At 39.5% G+C, this 25966-nt stretch overlaps 1 protein-coding gene across 1 annotated transcript in view; it reads right to left on the bottom strand.

Moving 5' to 3' along the window:
* CNTNAP4 (contactin associated protein family member 4) overlaps window positions 1-25966 on the bottom strand; it is a 268813-nt gene that overhangs the window by 134610 nt on the left and 108237 nt on the right. The window contains exon 3 of the mRNA XM_075277554.1: window positions 13413-13606. Within this exon, the coding sequence (XP_075133655.1) occupies window positions 13413-13606 (194 nt within the window). The remainder of the gene's footprint in view (window positions 1-13412; window positions 13607-25966) is intronic.

The raw sequence follows: 25966 nt of genomic DNA, 5'->3' as shown, positions 1-25966 counted from the left end.
ATCCGCATCTGATAAAGGCCCGGGAAGGACCAAAATGTTACTGTATGGATTGTTATTATGTGAAAATAAATATGATACATTTCAAATTGCAAATTGGAGTATGGAGGTCTTTGTATATTGACAAACAAAAGTGCATTCCTCCTCTTACATCCCTTAAGCAGAGTCAACAGCCCCTGGCTAGATACAGAGCATCTTCTTAGGTGGAGAAAACACCAGACAGACGCATGTGAGTTCAACTATGCATTTGAAAAATGTATATTATACATTTGCCAATCTAAAACTTACACAAGCAACACTACTGTTTGTGTAAGTAAAGGAAAGAGGACATCAGTATCTATAGAAGGAATAATACAGGAATTAAGTGGTTCTTATAAAGGAGAACTATCAATTCAGCAGCATTCTGAATTCAGAAAACATCGGGCTTATCTAGTTGGAAAATAAATATGTATAACAGGGTACAACACACCAATAAGGAGTAGTTGGCTAATCTATCAGGCTAGACGCTACAGCGATGCCTCGGGTCTGTGCCAGTCACTACATTGGCTGCCTATTCATTATAGAATAAAATATAAAGTTATCACTCTCATCCACAAGGCTCTCCATAATGCTGCACCTCCATACATTGCCTCCCTCATCTCTGTCTACCGCCCAACTCGTGTTCTCCGTTCACTCAATGACCTAACACTTACATCCTCTATTATCAGAACCTCCCACGCTCGTATACAAGACTTCTCCCGAGTTCCACCACTTCTCCGGAATACTCTACCCAATCATCAGATTAACTCCCAACTTCTACAGTTTCAAACGGAAACTAAAGACGCATCTTTTCAGACAGGCCTATCACAATTCCTAATGTAAACCCTTCCGTACTATAATTAGAATCCCCAAAATTTAACCTTCCTCTGTCCCCGCTCCCACATTACCCCACATGATATGATGTCTTTTCAGGCTAACTTTATCTGTCCAAGCTCCATCCACATGGTACAGGACACCACTAGTGATGGCTCAAAAAGTTTTGTTTGTGTACAAAAGTGTCTGACCTCTGTATAAGCAATGCTACCTCCAATGCCGCCCCTGCTACCTCTTGTATCACCCCCTCTACCTCATAGATTGTAAGCTCTTGCGAGCAGGGCCCTCAGTCCCATTGTGTGAAATGACCTTCTTTGTTATGTATCTATCTGTTTTTTAATCCTACAAATTGTACAGCGCTGAGGAATATGTTGGCGCTATATAAATAAAATTTACAATGATTATTTATTATTATTATTATTATTATTATTATTATTATTATTATTATTATTATTATGCAAATACACTGTGAAGGTGTCTAAAAATGATTGTAGAAATGGAGACTACAGCCAAAAAATTAAAGTGAACTCCCAGGCTGCATATTTGTAGCAACCATTTCTCAGACTATAGTATAAACATCTTCTACACATCTTATGGGGGTTATTTTGGCTACAGCTTCTTTGGTGCAGATCTTGTTGTGATTTTTTGAGCCATAGCCAGGAGTGGACTGAAAGTGCTTCCTGTATATTTATCATTCCTTTTGTAGCCATTCTTGGCTATCGCTGCACTTATGCAACATGGGGCCTTAGCCTTAAAACAAGCTTTTTAACTTAAGAAATTCACTAAGGAAAAATATATCTTTGTACCGTGTTAGCCAGTGCATATGAAATAAAAAAATGAGAGTCTTCAGTAATTGATACCTTTTTTAATGGCTATCCAAAATGATGACAGATTGCTAGCTTTTGAGGCTTGCTTGGGTCCCTCTGTCAGGTATGGTATAACAATTTCTGAAGGATGCATATTTATGCAAAAAGAGACATAGAGGAATAGAATATTTGATTGGAGAGTAGATGAACTGTTGATTTGTTTACTTATGTGTACTAATCACCATCTACTCTCCCACCAAGCTTAGTGAGGGTAATGTAGGAAAATTCATTAGTTGAAATTTCAGATGTTCGGACCAGTTTATGGTAGAAAAACCAACTTTAATAAAGTGAATCTGTGATCACCATTGTGCTGCCTACTTTGTGGACAGTACAAAGTAGTTCCAGACACACTCATGTACAAGATGATGGTGTCTGCTTTATATGTCTAAAGTACCTTCCCTAAAATGGACACAATATTAGCAGTTGTGCTCTCATCACAACAAATCTTTTTGGGCTCAGAGTATAGCCTCGCCCATCCTCGCCCTTCAGTGAATAGTCAGGTACCACAAAATAGGATAAGATATGGCTGATTTTAAGAGAACTGTGCCTCTAACATACCTGTTCATACACTTTGTATTACATCAGCCACATTATGCAGATAGTGCAAAGCCATTTAGCAATCTACGTTAAAAGTATACACCAAAAAGAACAACCCAGAATTCCACAGAATACCATTTTCATCCAAAGAATAAAACCATCAAATAACACAAATATATATTAACTAGAGATGAGCAAACACTAAAATGTCCGAGGTTCGAAATCCGATTCGAACAGCCGCACACTGTTCGACTGTTCGATCGGATTTCGAACCCCATTATAGTCTATGGGGGGAAATGCTCATTTCAGGGGTACGCAAAATTCGACAAAATTATACTTACCAAGTCCACGAGTGATGGTCCGGCTGGATTCTCCTTGAAGTCTTCTCCCGACGCAGCGCCCCCGCGGTGTCTTCCGGCTGGAATTCACACTGCCTAGGCATCGGGGCGTAGGCAGAGCCGACTGTGCATGCACGGTCAGCTCTGCCCGGCCCGCCACCTGAGCAGAGCCGACTGCGCATGCGAGGGCATGCCCGCGCATGCGCAGTTGCCTCTGCCTAGGCAGAGTGAATTCCAGCCGGAAGACGCCGCGGGGACGCTGCACGGAGAAGACTTCTAAAGGTAAGAGAAGAACCAGTGTTGATTGGCAGAATGTATAGCATTCTGCCAATCAACACTGGTTCTGCATCGAACCTTAAACTTTGAACAGCTAGTAGTGTTCGATCGAGTATGAGTATTTCGAATACCGTAGTATTCGATCGAACACCTACTCAATCGAACACTACTCGCTCATCTCTAATATTAACCATAAAAAACACCAAGCCTTGAATCAATGTCAACAGTCTATCATTATATAGTGTTCCTAGTCGGACCCTGGTTTTACTGGTCTGTATAGATTTCTCTAGAGTACTGTATGATATTTTTGTGTAATTATGTTGACTTTGTTATGTATCATTAATTGCTTGACTTACGCCACTAGGGATAGACAAATGGAATACTATATAAGAACAGATTCTTTACATTGATTTAGGACCGTGTGTCTTTTACAATGATATATAGGTGACATATGTAACTATGTTCTTCTTTTTGGTTTATATTGGGTTTAATTTCACACTTCTTTGAAGCTGTAGGGTTTCTTGCTTCATTTGTAATATCTGTATAGGACACAGTATACTTTATTTTATAATGGTGGTCATTGGATGATTTTATGGCTTGTAACTTCAAAAGTTGGAGATAGCTATATGAATCAGACACCAAGAGCGTTTTTTATAAGCCCATAAAAGAGATACATAAACCAGATACCTTACAACCAATGTGAACAGAGATTAACAGCACATTAAAGGGGCTCTATTATTCGGAAAAGTCATTTTTAACTAGGCACATACTTGCATAGCCTTTAGAAAGGCACATGTACCTTTTGTATGTAAATCGCCTCAGTAGTTTTTGAATGAGCCAGTTTTTATTTATATACTAATTACCTTCCAGTGTGCACCCGGAAGTCTCATCAAGCACCCTCTGCTATTCTCTCCTATGTGTGTACAGCACAGGCTGCTGCTGCTGCTGATTCATCTCCCTCATCGCACACACACACACACACACACACACACACACACACACACACACACACACACACACACACACACACATAGGAGAGAATAGCAGAGGGTGCTTGATGAGAACTTCCAGTGCTCACTGGAAGCTAATTAGAATATGAATAAAAACGGGCTCATTCAAAAACTACAGAGGCGATTAACATACAAAAGGTATGTGTGGAATAGCCTTATTAAAGGCTATGCAAATATGTGCTTATTTAAAAATGACTTTCCCCAATCATAGAGTCCCTTTAATGAAATAGAAACTTTGGAGGCTTGTAAATCTCAGTATTCTAAACCTATAAAATTCAGGCATTGTTCAGTAATTTATGCAACTAGTGCCATATAACTGCAATTATACAGCTAAACTATGGTAGACTTTTTGAGATATAATTTTTGCAATGCTTTGGCATTGAGTGAAAGTATAAGCGTGAATCCAGTGATAACATAATTCTAATCTGGCTACTTTTGTGCACTGAGAACATTCATGATAATCTTTAATAAAAAGGAATACATTATGCATGGACGGTTACAAAAAAAATTGAAACTTGGATGTTCTATGCAATGTCAATGTGTATTCTTGCTTTACTGTTACCATGGACAGTAGCCAAAACTGAAATGGTTCATCAGCTGCGCATTGCACAATGCTTAATTTTAGCAGTAATCCATATGTCCTTGTGATTCGTTCCTTTTGTGTGAAATATTCCATTGTTTCTCAGCCATTGTTCCTTTTCATTTACCCAATTCTGAATAGAAAACTGTTATTTGAATGCATAATGAAACATAATTTTATTACAAAGGGGATAATGGGCTTCTCTCTTAAATTCAGCAAACAATTTTGCATTTCAATAAGAAGTAGCATTTGAAGTGCATTCTTTTTATCATATAAAAGTACCAGATCTTAACAAAGGCATACTTCTTAAAGTAGTTCTGCACTTTCTGCATGATATTCTACATTCTTTGTCTCCTTATAATAGAAAGGCACTTTCACACGGCATTATTTTGGTGGGTATTTTAAAATCAGTATTTGTAAGCCGAAACCAGGAAGGGGTGCAAAAAATGAACAAAACACTGCCCTGTGAAAGTGGTCAAAGGCAAAAGCCAAAAACTATTCCTTTGACATTTTTCAACATTTTGTATATTGTGTAGGTTTATATTATTATTTTATTATTATTATTATTATTATTATTACTACATTTTATTGATATAGGTTCTATTCATCTTACACATAACACTACCATTTTTATTGACCATTTTTTGGATTGGTCAAAATATCAGAACAATACATGAAAATTGCATTTTTTAGTGTAAAAAAAAAAAAAAAAATCCAAAAAACAGGAAAGCCTATGGAAGTGTTAAATTTCTATCCATCATTTTGCTCAGATTAATGTCTGTTGTTCAGATCCTGATAGAGCAATAGAACAACAGACATCAAAAGATGTCATGTGAACCAGCCTTCAGAGATTTCCGAATACAGTTCTACTATAGGAACTTCCTTAGATAAACTGGAATAATCAAATATTAAAGGGGCTCTATCTTTAGGAAAAATTTATTTTAACTAAGCATATACTTGCATAGCCTTTAGAAAGGCTATTCCACACGTACCTTTTGTATGTAAATTGACACAGTAGTTTTTGACTGAGACCGTTTTTATTCATATGCTAATTAACTTCCAGCGTGCACCTGGAAGTCTCATCGAGCACCCTCTGCTATTCTCTCATATGTGTGTGTAAAACACAGGCTGTTGCTGATGATGACTCATCTCCCTACTTGCACACACATAGCAGAGAATAGCAGAGAGGGTGCTCGCTGAGAACTTCCGGTGCTCACTGGAGCTAATTAGCATATGGATAAAAATGGACTCATTCAAAAACTACTGAGGCGATTTATATTCAAAAGGTACGTGTGGAATAGCCTTTCTAAATGCTATGCAAATATGTGGCTAGTTAAAAATTACTTTTTCCAATGATAAAATCCCTTTAAAGCAAAGATTCATTACCCTATCTTAACCACTTCCGGACTGCCCATAGAGTATATACGTCCGGATAGTGGTTGCCTAGTTCTGACAAGACTTACCGGTACGTCCAGTCAGAACACAGCAGCTGCACAGAGATCATGCAGCTGCTGAAGCTGGGAGCCGGCTGTAACTTCAGCTGGAGCTCCCAGAGAGAAGACAGGGAAGGTTTATTCCCTTCCCTGCCTTCTTGATCACTGTGTATACAGCCCTCAATGAGCTCTGTATACACGGCTACGGGCGCCGCCATGATGCGGCCGCCCTCTGACCCAGATCAGCTCTGTAAGTCTAAAGAACAGTGTGCAGGAGGCTGAATTCCTCCTGCAACTGACGCTAAATGTAGCAGCCTCAGTTATAGAGGAAATCAGCCTCCCTAACAAAAAAAAGTGATCAGATGTCCCCAGAGGTCTCTTATGACCTTATGGGGACACAATCTGAAAAAAAAAAAAAAATATATATATATATATATATATATATATATATATATATATATATATATTATAATTAAAAAAAGCTAAAAAAAGAGAATGAAAAAATTAAAAAAAAAAATAATAATAATACACTAATAAAGCGCCGTTATTAAAGGTTATAGCCCCACCCCCAACAACACCATACAAAATAAAAATTAGCGTAATGGAGAGGAAAAACTATTTTATAAAGTTTTTTTGTAGCGCTTTGTGTTATTAAATAAAAAAAATAAATAAAGTGAAAACCAGACACAATTTCCCTCCTATTACCGTATGTTTATATTTTCACAGATATAAAAAAAAAATTAAAACACATTAGAAAATAAAAACAACATAAAAATAAAGCCTATGTGTCCCCGAAAAAAGATGCAAAAATTAGTTGAATGAGACATACAAGAAAAATGTTACAGCCCTCAAAACCGCACATACAAAATAAACTTAAAATATGTCTGGTCCTGGACCACAAATCGGCCCGGTACTGAAGTGATTAAACTATGAATACCATTTGTTGTTTCAGACACATTTATGAATCTGTCATACAGATGGTTTCTATGAGCTCCAAAATTCTAGCTCACCTGAGACAAACACTTGGCTCAAAATCTGTAGACAAAATTCTTAACTTGCAGGCTGTATGGAACAAATATTTGGTGCACACATCACAAAAGACCCTACAATTCTTGGCACAACATAAGCAGACACAAATCATCCCTCACTTATTGAGACAAATATGTGGCTGATAACAGGAATTTTTGGTGAACAAAGTAAATTTTTTCAAATGTGTCTAGCCTGTCATATTTTTGTTTTCTTTTTGGTGCACAGTGTTCACAAATATGTTGTAAAAGCTGTGCACTATGAATTTTGGACAAATGTACATAAAAAAGGGTCAGACTTGGATTGATAAATGTGCCCCAGTGTTCGCACAATTTTGTTTGAGGTCTGTGTTTGAATGATTTCCTGAAAAAAAGTTCTAATGTATGTTATTGTATGGTTATACAGTAATATATCTCATCCAGTGACTTCAATTGTAAAAAAAAAAAAAATATCCTGTGTGAAATGTATATATATATATATATATATATATATATATATATATATATATATATATATATATATATACACACACACATATATTTCACACAGGATTTTTTTATTTTTATTTGTTTGTGTGACTTGAAGTAGGCCACACATATAGTTAGGTTATCCATTCTGTTTAGCTAGTGGCTCAGACGAGCAGGTTTTTTATTTTGTCTTTGCCTGAAATTAAGGCTGAATCTTGTTGTGTTCATTTTGTGCCTGCACATTTTGTGTCCCTGTCTTGACTGTTTTAGTCCGCAACACTGCTTCTACCAAGCTAACTTCCCCATTACATACATATATATATATATATATATATATATATATATATATATATATATATATATATGTATATATCTCCCTATATTATAAAAATGAATTTCTGTCTGTCTGTCTTTCTGTCTGTCTGTCTGTTCTCTAATGCGAACCAAACGACTGGACCGATCTTCACCAAATTTGGTACAGAGATACTTCAGGTATCCGGGAAGGTTTAAGACGAGACTCCAACTCGCTTGGACGCACCGTTGCTGAGATACAGCATTCCAAACACAGTGCCCCCCCCCTTAGCCAATACAAACCTGCAAGACTTTCGCTCATATTCCAACTGCAATACACACGGTCACTCCACATGCACAATACAACACTGATATCCAAACTGAGATACACGCATCAGAGGATTAGATACACAGATCAGCACACAGTATCACACGCCAGAGGATTAGATACACGGGTCTGCACACAGTCCCACACACCAGAGGATTAAATATGCACTTCTGCACACAGTTCCACACACTGAAGGATTTGATACATGCATCTGCACACGGTTCCACATACCGAAGGATTAGATACAGGCGTCTACACACAGTTCCACACTCCAGAGGATTAGATACGCGAAACTGCACACATTTGTACACACCATAGGATTAGATACACGTGTCTGCACACAGTACCACATGCAGTAGGATTAGATACACGCGTCTACACATAGTTCCACACGCCGAAGGATTAGATACGCGCCTCTTCACACAATACCACACAAGGGAGGATTAGATACGTGTGTGTGCACACAGTAACACACTTTGGAGGATTAGATACATGCCTCCGCACACAGTACCACAAGCCAGAGAATTAGATACGCGTCTCCGCACACAGTATCACACGGGGGAGGATTAGATACGCGCGTCTGCACACAGTACCACACGGGGAGGATTAGATACGCGCCTCTTCACACAATACCACACAGAGGAGGATTAGATACACGTGTCTTCACACAGTTGTACACGCCATAGGATTAGATACAAGCGTCTGCACACAGTAACACATGCCGTAGGATTAGATACGCGTGTCTGCACACAGTACCACTTGCCGTAGGATTAGATACGCGCATCTACACACAGTTCCACACTCCATCTGCACACATTTGTACACGCCATAGGATTAGATACACACATCTGCACAGAGTACCACATGCCGTAGGATTAGATACATGCGTCTACATACAGTTCCACACTCCAGAGGATTAGATACTTGCGTCTGCACACAGTTGTACACACCATAGGATTAGATACACGTGTCTGCACATAGTACCACATGCAGTAGGATTAGATACGTGCGTCTACACATAGTTCCACACGCCGAAGGATTAGATACGCGCCTCTTCACACAATACCACACAAGGGAGGATTAGATACGTGTGTGTGCACACAATACCACACTTTGGAGGATTAGATACATGCCTCTGCACACAGTACCACAAGCCAGAGAATTAGATATGCGTTTCCGCACACAGTATCACACGGGGGAGGATTAGATACGCGAGTCTGCACACAGTACCACACGGGGGAGGATTAGATACACGCGTCTGCACACAGTACCACATGCCATAGGATTAGATACGCGCGTCTGCACACAGTACCACATGCCAGGGGATTGGATACGCGCGTCTACACACAGTTCCACACGCCATAGGATTAGATACGCGCCTCTTCACACAATACCACACAGGGGAGGATTAGATACACGTGTCTTCACACAGTTGTACACGCCATAGGATTAGATACACGCGTCTGCACACAGTAACACATGCCGTAGGATTAGATACGCGCGTCTACACACAGTACCAGATGTTGTAGCATTAGATACGCGTGTCTGCACACAGTACCACTTGCCGTAGGATTAGATACGCGCATCTGCACACATTTGTACACGCCATAGGATTAGATACACACGTCTGCACAGAGTACCACATGCCGTAGGATTAGATACGCGCGTCTACACATAGTTCCACAAGCGGAAGGATTAGATATGCGCCTCTTCACACAATACCACACAGGGGAGGATTAGATACGTGTGTGTGAACACAGTACCACAGTTTGGAGGATTAGATGCATGCCTCTACACACAGTACCACAAGCCAGAGAATTAGATACGCGTCTCAGCACACAGTATCACACGGGGGAGGATTAGATACGTGCGTCTACACACAGTACCACATGTCATAGGATTAGATACATGCGTCTACACATAGTTCCACACACACCGAAGGATTAGATATGCGCCTCTTCACACAATACCACACAAGAGAGGATTAGATACGTGTGTGTGCACACAGTACCACACTTTGGAAGATTAGATACATGCCTCTGGACACAGTACCACAAGCCAGAGAATTAGATACGCGTTTCCGCACACAGTATCACACGGGGGAGGATTAGATACGCGTGTCTGCACACAGTACCACACGGGGGAGGATTAGATATGCGCGCCTACACACAGTACCACATGCCGGGGGATTAGATACGCGCGTCTGCACACAGTACCACATGCCGGGGGATTGGATACGTGCGTCTACACACTGTTCCACACGCCATAGGATTAGATACGCACCTCTTCACACAATACCACACGGGAGGATTAGATACACGTGTCTTCACACAGTTGTACACGCACATAGGATTAGATACACACGTCTGCACAGAGTCCCACATGCCGTAGGATTAGATACACGCATCTACATACAGTTCCACACTCCAGAGGATTAGATATGCACGTCTGCACACAGTTATACACGCCATAAGATTAGATACACACATCTGCACACAGTACTACATGCTGTAAGATTAGATACGTGCGTCTACACACAGTTCCATACGCCAAAGGATTAGATACGCGCCTCTTCACACAATACCACACAGGGGAGGATTAGATACATGCGTCTGAATACAGGACCACACTTTGGAGGATTAGATACATGCATCTGCACACAGTACCACATGCCAGATAATTAGATACGCATCTCAGCACACAGTACCACACGGGGGAGGATTAGATACGCGCATCTGCACACAGTACCACACGCCAGAGGATTAGATACACGCTTCTGCACACAGTACCACACGGGGGAGGATTAGATACGCGCATCTGCACACAGTACCACACGCCAGAGGATTAGATACACGCGTCTGCACATAGTACCACATGCTGTAAAATTAGATATGCACGTCTGCACACAGTTTCATTTACTGGAGGATTAGATACGTGCCTCTTCACACAATGCCACACGGGGGAGGATTAGATACACACATCTGTACACAGTACCACACCAACAAGGATTAGATACTTGCGTCTAAACACAGTACTGCATGGGGAAGGATTAGATACAGCTTTACTCCAGGTATCCATAACAACTGATCACAGGTTTTTCACTGATATCCAAAATGAGATACACATAATCACATGACGCTTATGGACATACACACAAACCACATACAAAATACATCAGTACAAAATTGGACAATTCTTATGAGGCCACTACACAAACATAACATGTAATATACCCGTGCGAAGCCGGGTCATCCCTCTAGTATATATATATATATATATATATATATATATATATATATATAATTTTTATTTTTTAATTTTTTTTTGCGGTTCCTTTTGCATATCAATCACAGTCTGCTGGCTTTCATGGGATTATTTATAAAAAGTGGAGATGTCAGCCAAAGCAGCAAGGCAGATTCCAGTTGTGATTTTTTTCTATCATCTTAAAATACAACACATTTGCTATTTATTTACAGCAGCCTCCATAAACAAAACCCACTGAGTTTTAAAATTAAATGCATTTTCTATGCATAGCATCTTGTGATGTTTTATATTAAAGTATCACACCATGATGTTAATGAGAATGTTGTGTCTATGTATTGTTCCACCTCCACATAGTGCAGCAATCCTAAGATAAATTTTTATTTAAGTAGCAATATAGCGGTATCTGATATAACAGGGAGTGTAATGGGATAATTTTACCGATTTTACTAGCTTTATAGAAGGTAAGGGCAACAATCACAGCAATTGTTTTGCGAGTTACCCCTACAAACATTTATGCGGCACTATTATAACGTAATATAGCAGTAATGACTTAAAGAGCATGTCTTTTTTGAGTGCATACAGCATTGTCAGTTACAGTATTATTCAAAATGTCCAGAGTAAAATGCTTTAATGTAGAAGCTGGAGTAGTATTTACATTTCCTATCAATTAAAAATATGCTGTATTTAAGTATCAGCCCATATACAGTATTCCAAACTTATAAAGTAAGGACAGTAATACATTAAAGAGCTTTTCCCGACTCAGAATGGGTTAAAAAGTAATAGAACAAATACCTTTCTGATACTCTGCATCACTGAATCACTGAGTAGCCAGAGGATTTTTTTTTTAATCCTCTGGCTACTTAGTCCCCCCTGGTGTCCACTTACCTGCAGAGATGGCTGCTTCGGTGCCCGGTGTTCTTCTTCGCCTCGCTGCCGCTCCACGCTGCTCTTCTCGCCTCGCTGCCCCCTGCCTCCCAGATTAGGAGAGTGTGGGCGGGTTAGGAGAGTGTGGGCGGGTACTGGGAGGGGAGACGTCATGTCTTCTCACCCTGTACCCGCCCACACTCTCCTAAGCCACAAGCCCCGCCTTCCTAGTTCTTTAAACACTAACCTGGGAGGCGGTGGCAGCGAGGCGAGAAGAGCAGCGTGGAGCGGCAGTGAGGGGAAGAAGAAGGAGAACACCGGGCACTGGAGCAGCCATCTCTGGAGGTAAGTAGCTACTAGAGATGTTAGTTTAGTCTCCCATTAGAATGAATGGAGGCAGCCGGCGCGCAGGGGGTTAAGGCTGTGTGCGGGCTCTGCTTCCATTCATTCTTATGGAACCGCAGCAGAGCCTTCACACTGAGTATACACTCCACTCAGAATGAGCGGAGCGTATACTCAGTGTGAAGGCTAAGCAAAGCATTGTGGGAAATAGTACCGATCTCGATCCCACCTAAAAAGATCGTGTTCAGAATTCTGATCGCAAAATTTTCTCGATCGCCGGTCGGAATCCGATCTTTTCCGAACACGATCGCTCAACCCTACCCATAACACATGTACCCTAGTGGCAAGTGATGGGCTCCAAATGTCTAAATTGAGCAGCCCACTTTTGGGGCCCATTTTTATGATAGAACTTGGGTTTACCAGAGGATCGTATGGTACTCTGGTGGGCTAGTCCAACACTGCTCTCAACACACAGGAAGGCCCATTCAGGCATTTCCGCAAAGTGTGTCTTTACCCTTAGATGGTATTTTTAAATTTCCTCCAATATGTATTGGGTTTTCGGAACTGCATTGATTTATTCCTTTTGTTTGCCAGAATTTCATTGAATTGACCCATATAGTAGCAAAAAAGGACAACATACTGACTGCATTTGCTTTAGTCATAAAACAACTTCAAATTTGTTAAAATGCTTTTCTAGTGTAAATTTTATGATCTTATCATGATCTTATTATTATATTTTACTCTTCAAGTACAACACTTTAAAATATATAGAATTAATCATGTCACATATATATCACCAAAACAGTTAAATGTGAAGTGTACTACTCTAGTCTTTTATTTCATGTAGAATATTAAATTATGAATTTGTATGGCAGTTTATGATAAGAACTTTTGATTAAATGGTGTATTTCTTGAAATGTATGTAATGTATGTAAACTTACCCAAATTCCTTCTTCTTGGTGATACTGCTTCCAGTTCCTTCCAGTGTCACTATAGAGGAGCAGATAGCTGGTTACCCAGTCAGAGCTTCCATATTTGCCTTGTGTGGCAATAGCTGTAATTTCAGTCCTTTGTCCTAGGTCAATCTGAAGCCATTGGTACTTATTAGATACACGAGGAGACCATCCTCCAGCTCCTGCAGAAAGTAACAGTTAAGAAATATTCATGGTTAAAAGATCCTAAAATTGCCCAGCAATAGTTATTAGAGAAAAACAAATAGAATAATAAAGTATATACAACCAAGCAATTCTAAAAGTGATTAGTAGAAACGGTATGGCCACCTACATTCATCTGTGTTGCATCTTGACCTATTTACCATCTTAAACTTGGAAAGTCATTGACATACTGTAGATATTAAAGAAATACAAGAGTATGGATGCCTCTACAGTTATTTCAGATTTGGTTAAGGATTCTAATTTGGTAATGACTACTAACAAGAGCCTTTAAAGGTTGCCATTCACCCTCCACTGGGTGGGCACACATATAAACATACAGTATAGTTAACAATTCACTTTGTGATAACATGTCACAAAACCATGTTGTGTATACTTTAACTTGTGGAAACTTGTGGTATATCTAGACATATGCAGCCAAATGGACTTTTAGGGAGGACATAAATAATTTCATTGTAATTTTCAGCTATATTGCATTAATCGAGACTTCTAACATCTCAATTTCCAGCCAAAACCAGTACAAGGAATATAAATATATCAGGGGCACTGAGGAATAGATAAATCACAGAGGTGATAGTCAATTGACGAAGATGATGATCACTTCATAATGTGGGAGAGTAGATCACAGTTATTCAGGTGTATAAACAGCAGCTGGAGCCTCATGAAAAATTTGAAAAATGGAGGGATGAAAAATTTGTGGAAGAACAACCAGGAAAGGAAGACACCGTACTCACTCCGAGTTCCTTAAAACATGCAATATTTTATTCCAAAATGCATGTAACGCTGAGCAGCATTTCGAGGTAACACCCTTTTTCAAGTAAGACAAAGTTACAAAGGAATATCCTCTTAATAGAAGGTAGTTACATTCAAGGAAACCCCTCAGTGTATGAAGTAGCATGCATGTGCAGAAGGCTAGTCCACACACTACTTTCTACAGTGAGGGTGTTTCCTTGGATTTTACTACCTTCTATTAAGAAGTAACCTTGACACACTTGAGAAAGGGGTGTGTTACCCCGAAACGCTGCTCAGTGTCATGTGTTATGCTGTGTTTTAGAATAAAATATTGCATGGTTTAAGGAACTCAGAGTGTGCGTGGTGCCTTCCTTTCCTGGTCGTTCTTCCACAAATTTCTCATCCCTCCTGGGATGCATGAGGCTCCCGCTGCTGTTTCTACACCTGTTTAACTGTATTGCGTGTTTTAATGAATTCGGAGTGAGTGTGGTATCTTTCTTTCCTGGTCGTTCTTCCTTAAAACCAGTACATACATATCAAGACGTAAACCAAGACGTGGAGATCAATGAAACAGGAAGGGCTCAGTAGTAAAAATTCAGAATTCATTTTAACGTATTCTGCCCAATGTCTTTAAGAATGATCTTGAATGTAAAATAAAACAAAGAATCCTGAAAATGATTTCATGCCCCCCATACTCCTGATCTCAACATCATCAAATCTGTCTGTTATTATATAGCAGACAAAAGGATTTCAGCAAGCCTATATCCACAAAAGGCAAATGTTTGGAAAAACCTCCCTTTCGATTTCCTTCAATAATTGTGTGCAAGTGTACCTAAAAGAATTGATGCTGTTTTGAAGACAACGGTTGGTCACACCAGATACTGCTTTTGATTTTTCTTTTACATTTTGTTCATTGACAAAAATAAACCATTAAAGCTATCTCACAGCATTCTTACTTTACAGCAGGGTTACTGCCTGCTTGTAACAAATGTCTGAACATGAGGGGGGGGGGGAACATATGCATTTGGGTTAGCAACTGGCTCACTGATAGGAAACAGAGGGTACTTGTTAATGGTAAATATTCAGACTGGGCCACAGTCATCAGTGGGGTGCCGCAAGGGTCAGTATCAGGTCCTCTCTTGTTTAATATCCTTATTAATGACCTGGTAGAGGGTTTACAGAGCAGGGTGTCCATATTTGCTGATGATACTAAACTTTGTAGGGTAATCAATAATGAGGAGGATAGTAGAATATTACAAGGGGATCTAAGGAAACTGGAAGCATGGGCGGAGACTTGGCAAATGAAGTTTAATGTTGTCAAATGTAAGGTAAGGCACTTTGGTCGACGTAATAAAATGTATGACTATGTACAGTACATAATAGTAAATTACTGGGTAAGACTGCGAATGAAAAAGACTTAGGGATTTTAGTGGACAGCAAGCTTACCTTTAATGACCAGTGTCAGGCAGCTGCTGCCAAGGCAAATAAAATTATGGGATGCATCAAAAGAGGTCTAGATTCTCATGACAAGGACATAGTTATGCCTCTATACAAATCACTGGTACGGCCACACTTAGAATATTGTGCGCAATTTTGGGCCCCGATATATAAGAAAGACATAAGTGAACTTGAAAAAGTGCAAAGACGGGCAACCAAAATGATTAGGGGAATGGGTGGACTGGAGTACAACGATAGATTAACAAACTTGGGGTTATTCAGTTTAGAGAAAAGACGTCTATGGGGAGATCTAATAACAATGTACAAATACATGGGACAATACAAAGAACTTTCTAAGGATCTTTTTACTCCTAGGCCAGTGACAGTGACAAGAGGACATCCTCTACGTCTGGAGGAGAGAAGGTTTCACCAGAAACATAGAAGGGGATTCTTCACAGTAAGAACAGCGAGACTCTGGAGCTCTCTGCCCCAGGAAGTGGTGATGGCGGATTCATTAAACAAGTTCAAAGAGGGCCTGGATGCCTTTCTTGAAGAGAAAAATATAACCGGTTATGGACTCTAGATTTTAAGGACACGTTGATCCTTGCTTTTTTATACTGACTGCCAGATTTGGAGTCGGGAAGGAATTTTTTCCCCTGAAATAGGGCAATTGGCATGAGCCTCATGGGGTTTTTTGCCTTCCCCTGGATCAACACTGTAGGGATTGTGGGGTTATAGGTTGGACTTGATGGACTAATGTCTTTATCCAACCTCATCTACTATGTAACTATGCAACTATGAGTGTCTTGCCGTGTGATTTTCCCTCCACATTGCAAAGCAAGAACTTCCTGCACAACTGTCACCATTACAATAATACTAGATAATCAAGAAACCAGCGGGAAAGATTAGTTTTAATAGTTTGCATAATTTAATGAGATCTCTCCACATGTTAGTCAATGGTTAAAAATCATATAAACATGGAAGAAATTACTGTTGGTTGAGTGCCTGGTTGAAAAGGGATGAAGTGGCTTTTCAAACAAACAAACAAAAAAAAAAAAACACAAAAAATGATCCATTTATGGGTCCACATGTAGCACCAAGGAGTGACGGTTACTGAATTTCAAGAAAAAAAATGTAGTATACTTTCAACATGCATGCATGGTGCATGGTTTGCCAACAGATAAAGATAGGATATCTTTTGAAATGGAAAGGATTCTATGACCATGAGAGCAGCACTTGGAAGCCAGAAAAGAACCTGGCAGGTATGGAAGCAAATTTGGCACCAAGGAATGACAACGTACATAATTACAAGAAAAACTGTGGCACACCATCAGTGTACCTAGCACGCCAAGTGGTAAAGCTGTACTATCTTCCAAAAGTGATCCTGACAAGATAGAAGTTCTTCTTATAGTTATCTTCTCTACTATTTATGTGGTTTTCTGCATGCAGTAAACATTCACCATATACTACTACTCAAAGTGATACCCCAACATATGCCACTGTGACGCTCAATGTGCGTTTCACCTTTCAGTTATGAAATGAGGGAGGGGGGATGTAAAATGTCTTGCTCTGTTAAAGTTGCGGATGAGAAATTGTCTAGTGTAGAAGAACTGGAGGAGGCAGGTGGTTCCCGTCTAGTGTTGAAAGTGGACCTGAACCCACAAGGTGATGTCAATATTGGAAAGCACCTAGACTTGCTGCGTTTCTAGAGTGTTATTACAAATGATCATAATATTGACCCAACAGGCAATGAAATTTATGTATTGTCCCTGCTCATAATTGCTGCTCCACATGTTGATGAAGGTGTAAACCTTAACCTAAATAGACATTTTCAAGGAGATCAAATCTCCATCCAGACTATGCACATGCCATGCAATACATTGTTAATCAGCTTGTTTTTTTTTTTGTTTTTTTTACCCACCCTTTGTATATTTTGATTAACAAAAAAACCTTAAATTGAAAAAAATATTGCCCAAAAAAACCTTAACAAAAAAATGTTGTTCTAAATGGACTGACTTTGTTAATAACAATGAAAGACACTCTGTTGATAGTCACACATCAAGCTGCTCTATAACAAAAAGACTTTAAATTCAATTATTCACAATGATGGGATTAACTTCCAGTGTCTGTGAAATCCTGTGCAGTCAGGTTCACACAGTACAGTGCAGAAATTCTCTCTCCCCTCACACCTATGATTGATCTGACTATCTGTCTGTAATTAATTAAATCTAAGTAAACTTTGTTCTACCTCTCCTCCTATTATTCTGTAGTTCTACTGAAACTGTTGCAGCTGTTTTCCAGTTGAAAATGGAACAATTGCTTTGGATCATACAGTGATAAATAACATGGCAGTCCCCCAACTTCCGTATCACAAAATGGCTCTTCTCTTTCTAGAAACGAGCATTATATTCTGTTTGTGACCTCAGCACTGTAAGGACTCTGCTGAGAGACTGTCAGGTGATGTCAGGTGATGGAAGAATCGCATACACATATCTTGAATCCAATTTGTAAGGAATCAATTTGTACATCACTATTGTTTAAGAAAATAGATTTTGTAAAAAAAAAACATTTGCTATTAGAGATGAGCGAGTACTGTTCGTATCAGCCGATCCGAACAGCACGCTCGCATAGAAATGAATGGACGTAGCCAGCACGCGGCCGGCCGACGTCAAAGCGGAAGTACCAGGTGCATCCATTCATTTCTATGGAGCGTGCTGTTCGGATCGGCTGATCCGAACAGTACTCGCTCAATCTCTATTTGCTATTTGCTGGATATCCCCTGGGAAAACTGAATGTCTTTTTAACTACTTCTAGAAAAAGGTTGTTCAAAATTCAATGCATTCTAATTATACTGTACAAAGAAAAGTTTAATTTTAATAAAGGGGGAAAGCAGGTAGATGCAAAAGAATAAACTATACATGAGTTGGTTGGTTCTTCGTCAGTGCTGCTTCTGATATTTTATTAATATTTAGTGGCGTGTCTTATGTACAATATAGTATGTTTACACCTGTCTTACCCGAGGTAGATTTAGTTTGTATAAAGCTGCCAGTTATCTGTCATTGCTGATATGGAAATAGAAGGAAAGGCAGTGCTTAAATTTAGTATATGTAGTAAGTCAGATTTATATCACTACAGTCAGCTGTTATAGTAAAACCAGGCATCAAGCCAATTTGTAGAGAAATGAGAAAATCTTTTTTTGGCCAGATTCATTTTAAAACAGGAAAGCACAATCCATGTAGAGATTGCCAGGAGACAGATTGAGTTTAAGGTATTATTAGGCTTAGTGGGCGATATTCGGAGCTCTGCTAGTATTACTGCTAGGCAATAAACTTTTTTTTCTACAAGAAAGATTTGTGTTCAGTAAATGTGACTGTTTAATAGGTGACAGTGACATATTTTTGATTATTTGTTTGAAGTAATGAATACTGTTATACCCAGCAGAATATTATTACTATCATATACATAATACAGTACATATATATAGCTTACAGTAAACAGCTCTACATACTTAACAGTTATAATACACTTTAGGTGGAACAGAAACACAGTCAGGTCATTGCTAACTTCTCAGAGACCACTGTTCTGTCTTAAATTCACACCAACCACTACAATCTAGCACAAGCAGATTGGATGACGTCCAACAGTTAACCTAACGAACAGTCCCCAGACATTGCAAACGGCACCTTCCAGGGCTGAGGCCATTTCTACAACTCCCATTCTGCTCTGAGCTTTATTGATATCTCTCACAGAATGACCTGACTTGAACGACAGCTGACTCTTTTCAACACTCATGACTCTCTCAGCTTACAAAACCCCATCAACAACCCTTACAGTGTTTTTCAAGCTGTTTTTTTTCCCAAGGATATTGGCTCCCTCGGGTCTTGCTTGGAAAAAGCACAACGACACCATTTCCTATGAGTTAACAAATGCATTCTGGCCCATTGCACTACCTTTGCACAGGATCCACGTTAATCTTTTTCCTTGCCGCCAACATAGATGATGGACAAGCCCACTCTGGCCTCTAGCCCACTGACGCTATTACTATGGACAGGCTCATAAGTAAACACAGGTTTTCCAGGTCCTTCACAAAGTCTAATCACACCTCCTACTCCTAGGTGTTAAACCACTTTCTTGCTTACACTTGCGCAAGTGACTTCACTACATCACAGCTCCTGCTCCCAGAACACCAGGAGCAAATAAAGTGGCTGAATGAAGTAGGGAGTGGGCGGCTTCCTAAATCATCATTGGCTTCAACTCATCGGTGTCCAGAGGATGCCAAAGAGTTGGGGAAGTGGGACAGCAAATGTCAGACAGTCTTGCTGTCCATAGGGGGCCCCGCTACCATAGCATATATATGGTGTATATATAGTATAAGAACAGTACAATAATATTGCAGCTTGGTAAGAGAAAACAACCCCTCAAGGTAGCATTCTCTATTTTTTTGGGTTCCTTCCTCAGCTGACACCTAATGGAAAAACTGAAAAGTTAAACTTTAAATTGCTGGAGAATCTTTAGCATGCACTGCACTGAGGGAATATCACTGAGTGAATACTAATGAACTGGCAACCAGGTGAAGGTTAAGGGAACCAGAAGACCAGGGGACTCCCAGGAAACTTGTGTGAATTTACAGGTCTGCATCTTAGGATAATGGCACACTCTACTAGAAATAAGAAAACCTCTCAAGATTTGTTTTGTTTTAAGTTTGGGTAGTTCAGTCCAAAGATTCATTTTGGGTTGAACAAGTTTGGTATGAACCACTCCTTAAATTGGCGCTAAAAAAATTGTGTTGAACACTCTTATGGATACTAGGACTCTATCTATCCACTTTCTAGCTCTGTAAGGCAAACACAGCCAAAGTCATGTGAAAGTGAATATGCAATGTATATCTATGGAAAAATGAATAGTAAGCAGTGGATACAAATTCGAACTTCAACCATACACTGCGCTGACACTTGCTTTTATGCATTTAACACTCTAACAATAACATATTCTAGGGGATAAAAGTGCTTGTCAGTGTTTTTTAAACACATGTGGTGGTTGTATTGCAAAAAGCAATGGTTTTGTGGGAAAAAATAGCCCATTTTGATGGCTTGTAAGTGCTACAGGGCCTTATTGTTATTTGTGAGACAAATTAGTGGCTGAGAGACACTTGGAAAGTAATGAAGAATTGGCTTTTCAAAAATAAAAATTAATTAAATAAAACCACCAAAAATTATCCTGTGATGGGAACAGATGTAAAATCATTTTTTTTTTTTTTGCACCAACAGTATGCTATAGTGGACCAGGCTACAGGACATGCCTGACTGAGAAGTGGCAGTATGGAATGGAAGTATGGCTGTGTGGCGGGGTGTAATATGGTGGCTGGGGGACATATCTGACTGAGTAGTGGCAGTGGTGGTAACTGTGACAACATGAGTGGCAGTGCAGTAGGGGATAATATGGTGTACCAGACTGGAGGACATATCTGACTCAGTGGTGGCAGTGTGGCAGCTGAAAAAGGTAGAATATCTTCTGAAATAGAAAGGATTCCATGACCCTTAGAACAACACTTGGGAGGAAGAATAAAACATGACGATCCTGCTAGTAATCCATATGTGGGAGACAATTCCATATCAATTTCATGTTGGCAGAGTGACAATTGACAAAATTTCCAGAAAAATTTGGCTTATGTTATGAGTGTACTTGACCTGCTTGTCAGTTGAAAATGATGGACTATATTCCAGAAGTGATCATTGTGTCTTTCATTAGTTGCATATAGTAATCATATACTGCTTCTCAAACTGGTGCCCCAGCATGTGTAACACTACCACTCAATGTGCGCTTCACCTTCCAAGCAGTGTAGTGTCAATGAATTAGTGACAATTGACCTAATTTCAAGAAAAATATTGGGCACGCTATCAGTGCACATATTGCTTAACTTGCTAGCTGAAAAAGCTGAACTATCTTCCAAAAGTGATTTTTGTGTCTGTGATATGTTGCTATTATTGGTGCCCTTTTAGAACCAACTAGTGTGGTGATTGAGTGACAAATGACATACCATGGCTTGCAAAAGTATTCATTCCTCTTGAACTTTTTCACATTTTGTCACCTTACAACCACAAACTTAAATGTAATTTATTGAGATTTTAAGTGATAGAAAGTAGCAGCTAATTTTGAAGTGGAACCAAAATGATGCTTTGTTTTTTTCTTTTTTATAAAAATCTGATCCTTCCTATATCAGACAGAAGACCAGAGCGGAAAAAAAAAAAATAACTCCCAAAAATTTATTTAAGTTTGGTACTGGTTAGATTGTATATTAGTTGAATACACAAAAAAACACAGAAATAATGGAGAATCTTTTTATACATTAGTGGCTGAAGCACCACTACTACTATGTGTAAAATAGCATAATTATTAGAGATGAGCGAGTAGTGTTCGATCGAGTAGGTGTTCGATCGAATACTACGGTATTCGAGATACTCGTACTCGATCGAACACTACTAGCTGTTCGAAGTTTAAGGTTCGATGCAGAACCAGCGTTGATTGGCAGAATGCTATACATTCTGCCAATCAACTCTGGTTCTTCTCTTACCTCTCCAAAGTCTTCTCCGCGCTGCGTCCCCGCGTCTTCTTCCGGGTGGAATTCACTCTGCCTAGGCATCCGGTGAATTCCACGCGGAAGAGGAAGACTTCAAGCAGAATGCAGCCTGACCGTCACTCATGGACTTGGTAAGTATAATTTTATCAAATGTTGCGTACCCCTGAAACGAGCATTTCCCCCCATAGACTATAATGGGGTTTGAAATCCGTTCGAACAGTCGAACAGTGTGCGGCTGTTCGAATCGGATTTCGAACCTCGGACATTTTAGTGTTTGCTCATCTCTAATAATTATGTATGCATGCAGAGAAACACTTTGTTCATATTAACACAAATGTGTTTGTGTGTGTGTGTGTGTGTGTGTGTGTGTGTGTGTGTGTGTGTATCAGATACCAGACCAGAGTGGTAAAAGAAAAAAAAATCCTAATTTTTTTTTAATAAGATTAGTACAGACTAGACCAGTGATGCTGAACCTTTTAGAGACCAATTGCCCAAGCTACAACTGAAAACCCAATAAATTATTACAAAGTACCAACACATCAATTTAACCTTAATACTGTGCAGATCCACAAGTGTGGATAATTACAGACCCACAAAATACAGTCGTATGAATGGGGCTTTACAGAGCTTTCAATTATAGAAACAATTTTGTGCCACATTTGGTATAATTTTGAACAATTAATGTTCACTATTTACATCACACAGATCTGTTTTATAGTGACCATGCAATGTTATTATGACCTATAATATCACATGTCTGCTATATAGCTGATATTGTGAGATATAAATACTGAAGGGCCCCCAATCAGTACAATCTGCTCCATAGTGGCCCCCACACAGTACACTCTGCTCCACAGTGGCCCTCACACAGTACAATTTGCTCCACAGTGGTCTCCACACAGTATCATCTGTGCCACAGATGGATGCCCACAGAGAGGGCTCTGAGTGCCACCTCTGGAACCCATGCCATAGGTTTGCCATCACCGGACTAGACTATTGTCCTGCAGTGAGAAACCCACCATTGTAAAATTATGTAATTTACTGTGTTGCTATGGTACAGGAGGATAGCAGGTATCTCTGCAACAGCACCGATGAAACTGAAGTAGCATGTATACTGTAGCTCCATTACTCTTTTTGTTACATTTATTTATTTCTCTTACTTATATAGCACCATCATATTCTACAACACTTTACAGTCAATCACTGTCCCAAATAGGGCTCACAATCTACATTCCCTATCAGAATGTCTTTGGAGTGTGGGAGGAAATAGGAGAACCCAGGGGAAACCCACACAAACATGGGGAGAACATCCAAATTCTTCATTCCATTAATGTCCATTGTAATTTAAATAAGAACACATACCTAACCTTATGGACTTTTTAGGCATGGCTATGGCACAGAATAGCCTAAAATGATAGCTTGTCACAACCTAATGAAAAGTGCTGCACATGTATATGACTTGCATGGCATGTATAATGTATGTAAGGTGTCTAGGTAGAATGTGAATTGCCATATTTATAATGTTTAATTCATCTGAATTGTAGACGTACTCAAGACAGTACCTGCTGTAAATAAAGCCTTAAGTGCATCATAAAAAATATAACCAGAAACATAACAACATTTGATTTAACTATAGAAGAATTGGACTGCATTTGATGTTTATGCTTTTATGTGTAGGATATCAGGACGGGTGCATAATGTCAAAGTGCTTTATTTATCTGTCATGAGATGAATGAGAATGTTTGATGAAGACCCTTACAGTTTAAATGTATATTCTTAGCCAATTTCTTACTAGCACTGAGAAGATCTTTTGATCTGTCTAAAGTAGGACTTCAGAATAAATTAAAGCACTGCATAACGCTAAGTTACCTTGCTTAACCTTGAATCACTTCTTCAGAAATTCATTCAAAAGCTTTATTTTAAGAACAATTCTGTCAGCCAATTCATGAAGTATAGCTAATGTGAGATTTGTGGCAATGCTTAGTTCCAGTACATAATGCCTATAGTTAACTGCTAATTAACAGTGTACATAATTATTATTACTAAGAAATAATAACATAAGAAATGGCTGTAAACTTGTAGATACAAAGCATAATTTACAGTATATTGAGTTACTCCATGTACTGCACTCCAGAGCTGTAATCCCAGTCCTGCTCAGAAATCATTCCGATAATTTGTAATCTCACAAAAGAGCTTTGTATCAGAAATTGTACGTGGCTTGCTAGTTAGCACTGCAGCCTTGCAGTGCTGGAGTCCTGGGTTCAAATCCAGGAACAACATCTGCAAGGAGTTTGTATGTTCTCCCTGTGTTTGCATGGATTTCCTCCCATTCTACAAGACATACTGATAGGGAAAAATGTACATAAAAAAAGAAATTGTACAGTATTCTGTCACATGAATAATAAAAATATATCTTTGTACCATATTAGCCAGTGAAATATAAAGAGTGAGAGTCTTCAGTAGTTAATACCTTTTTAATGGCTAATAGAGATGAGCGAGTAGTACTCGATCGAGTAGGTATGCGATCGAATACTACGGTATTCGAAATACTCGTACTTGATCAAGTACCACTCGCTGTTCGAATGTAAAAGTTCAATGCTATACAGTTGGCTAATCAATGCTGGTTCTTCTCCTACCTTTAGAAGTCTTCTCCGTGCAGCTTCCCCGCGGCATCTTCTGGCTCTTCATTCACTCTGCCAGGCATCGGGCCTGGGCAGAGCCGACTGCGCATGTCCGCTTGTAGTGCGGGCATGCGCAGTCGGCTCTGCCCAGGCCCGATGCCTGGCAGAGTGAATGAAGAGCCGGAAGACGCCGCGGGGACGCTGCACGGAGAAGACTTCTCGGAGGATCCAGCCCGACCCTCACTCGTGCACTTGGTAAGTATAATTTGATCGAAAGTTGCCTACCCCTGAAACAAGCATTTTCCCCCCATAGACTATAATAGGGTTCGATATTCGATTTGAGTAGTCGAATATTGAGGGGCTACTCAAAATGAATATCGAACCTCGGACATTTTACTGTTCGCTCCTCTCTAATGGCTAACAAAAATGATGACAGATTGCAAGCTTTCGAGACTATTAGGTCTCTTCATCAGCCTCATATAACAAAATTTCTGAAGACTTGCATATTTATACTGCTTTCCATCACCTGTCGCACCAAGCACTTGATTCCTGTGCCTCTTTTTGTGTATACATATGCATGCCTTCAGAAATTGTGTCATACCATGCCTGATGAAGAGACCTAGTAGTCTTGAAAGCTTGCAATTTGTCATCATTTTTGTTAGCCATTAAAAAAATATCAACTACTGAAGACTCTTGATCTTTAGATTATAGGAATAATAAGTTATAAGAGTCATCTAAACTGCCATCTAATATGTTACAATCATATTAAACAAGGTTGTGGTTGTGGTGCCACAGGCAACCATTAGTATTGTAAGAACTTGCTGCTTTCATGTGTAAAATGTGCATAATATGTCAGATTATATCTTGCCCCTTGCAAATATATGCAGTAGGTACTTGTATTATTACCTGTATTCACTAGAAGTTGCTGTTGTCACAGAATCTATAAGGATTTGAAA

The sequence above is a fragment of the Leptodactylus fuscus genome, chromosome 1 (genome assembly GCF_031893055.1).
Source record: "Leptodactylus fuscus isolate aLepFus1 chromosome 1, aLepFus1.hap2, whole genome shotgun sequence".
Lineage (NCBI taxonomy): Eukaryota > Metazoa > Chordata > Amphibia > Anura > Leptodactylidae > Leptodactylus > Leptodactylus fuscus.
This window is presented reverse-complemented; position numbering and strand designations above follow the sequence as displayed.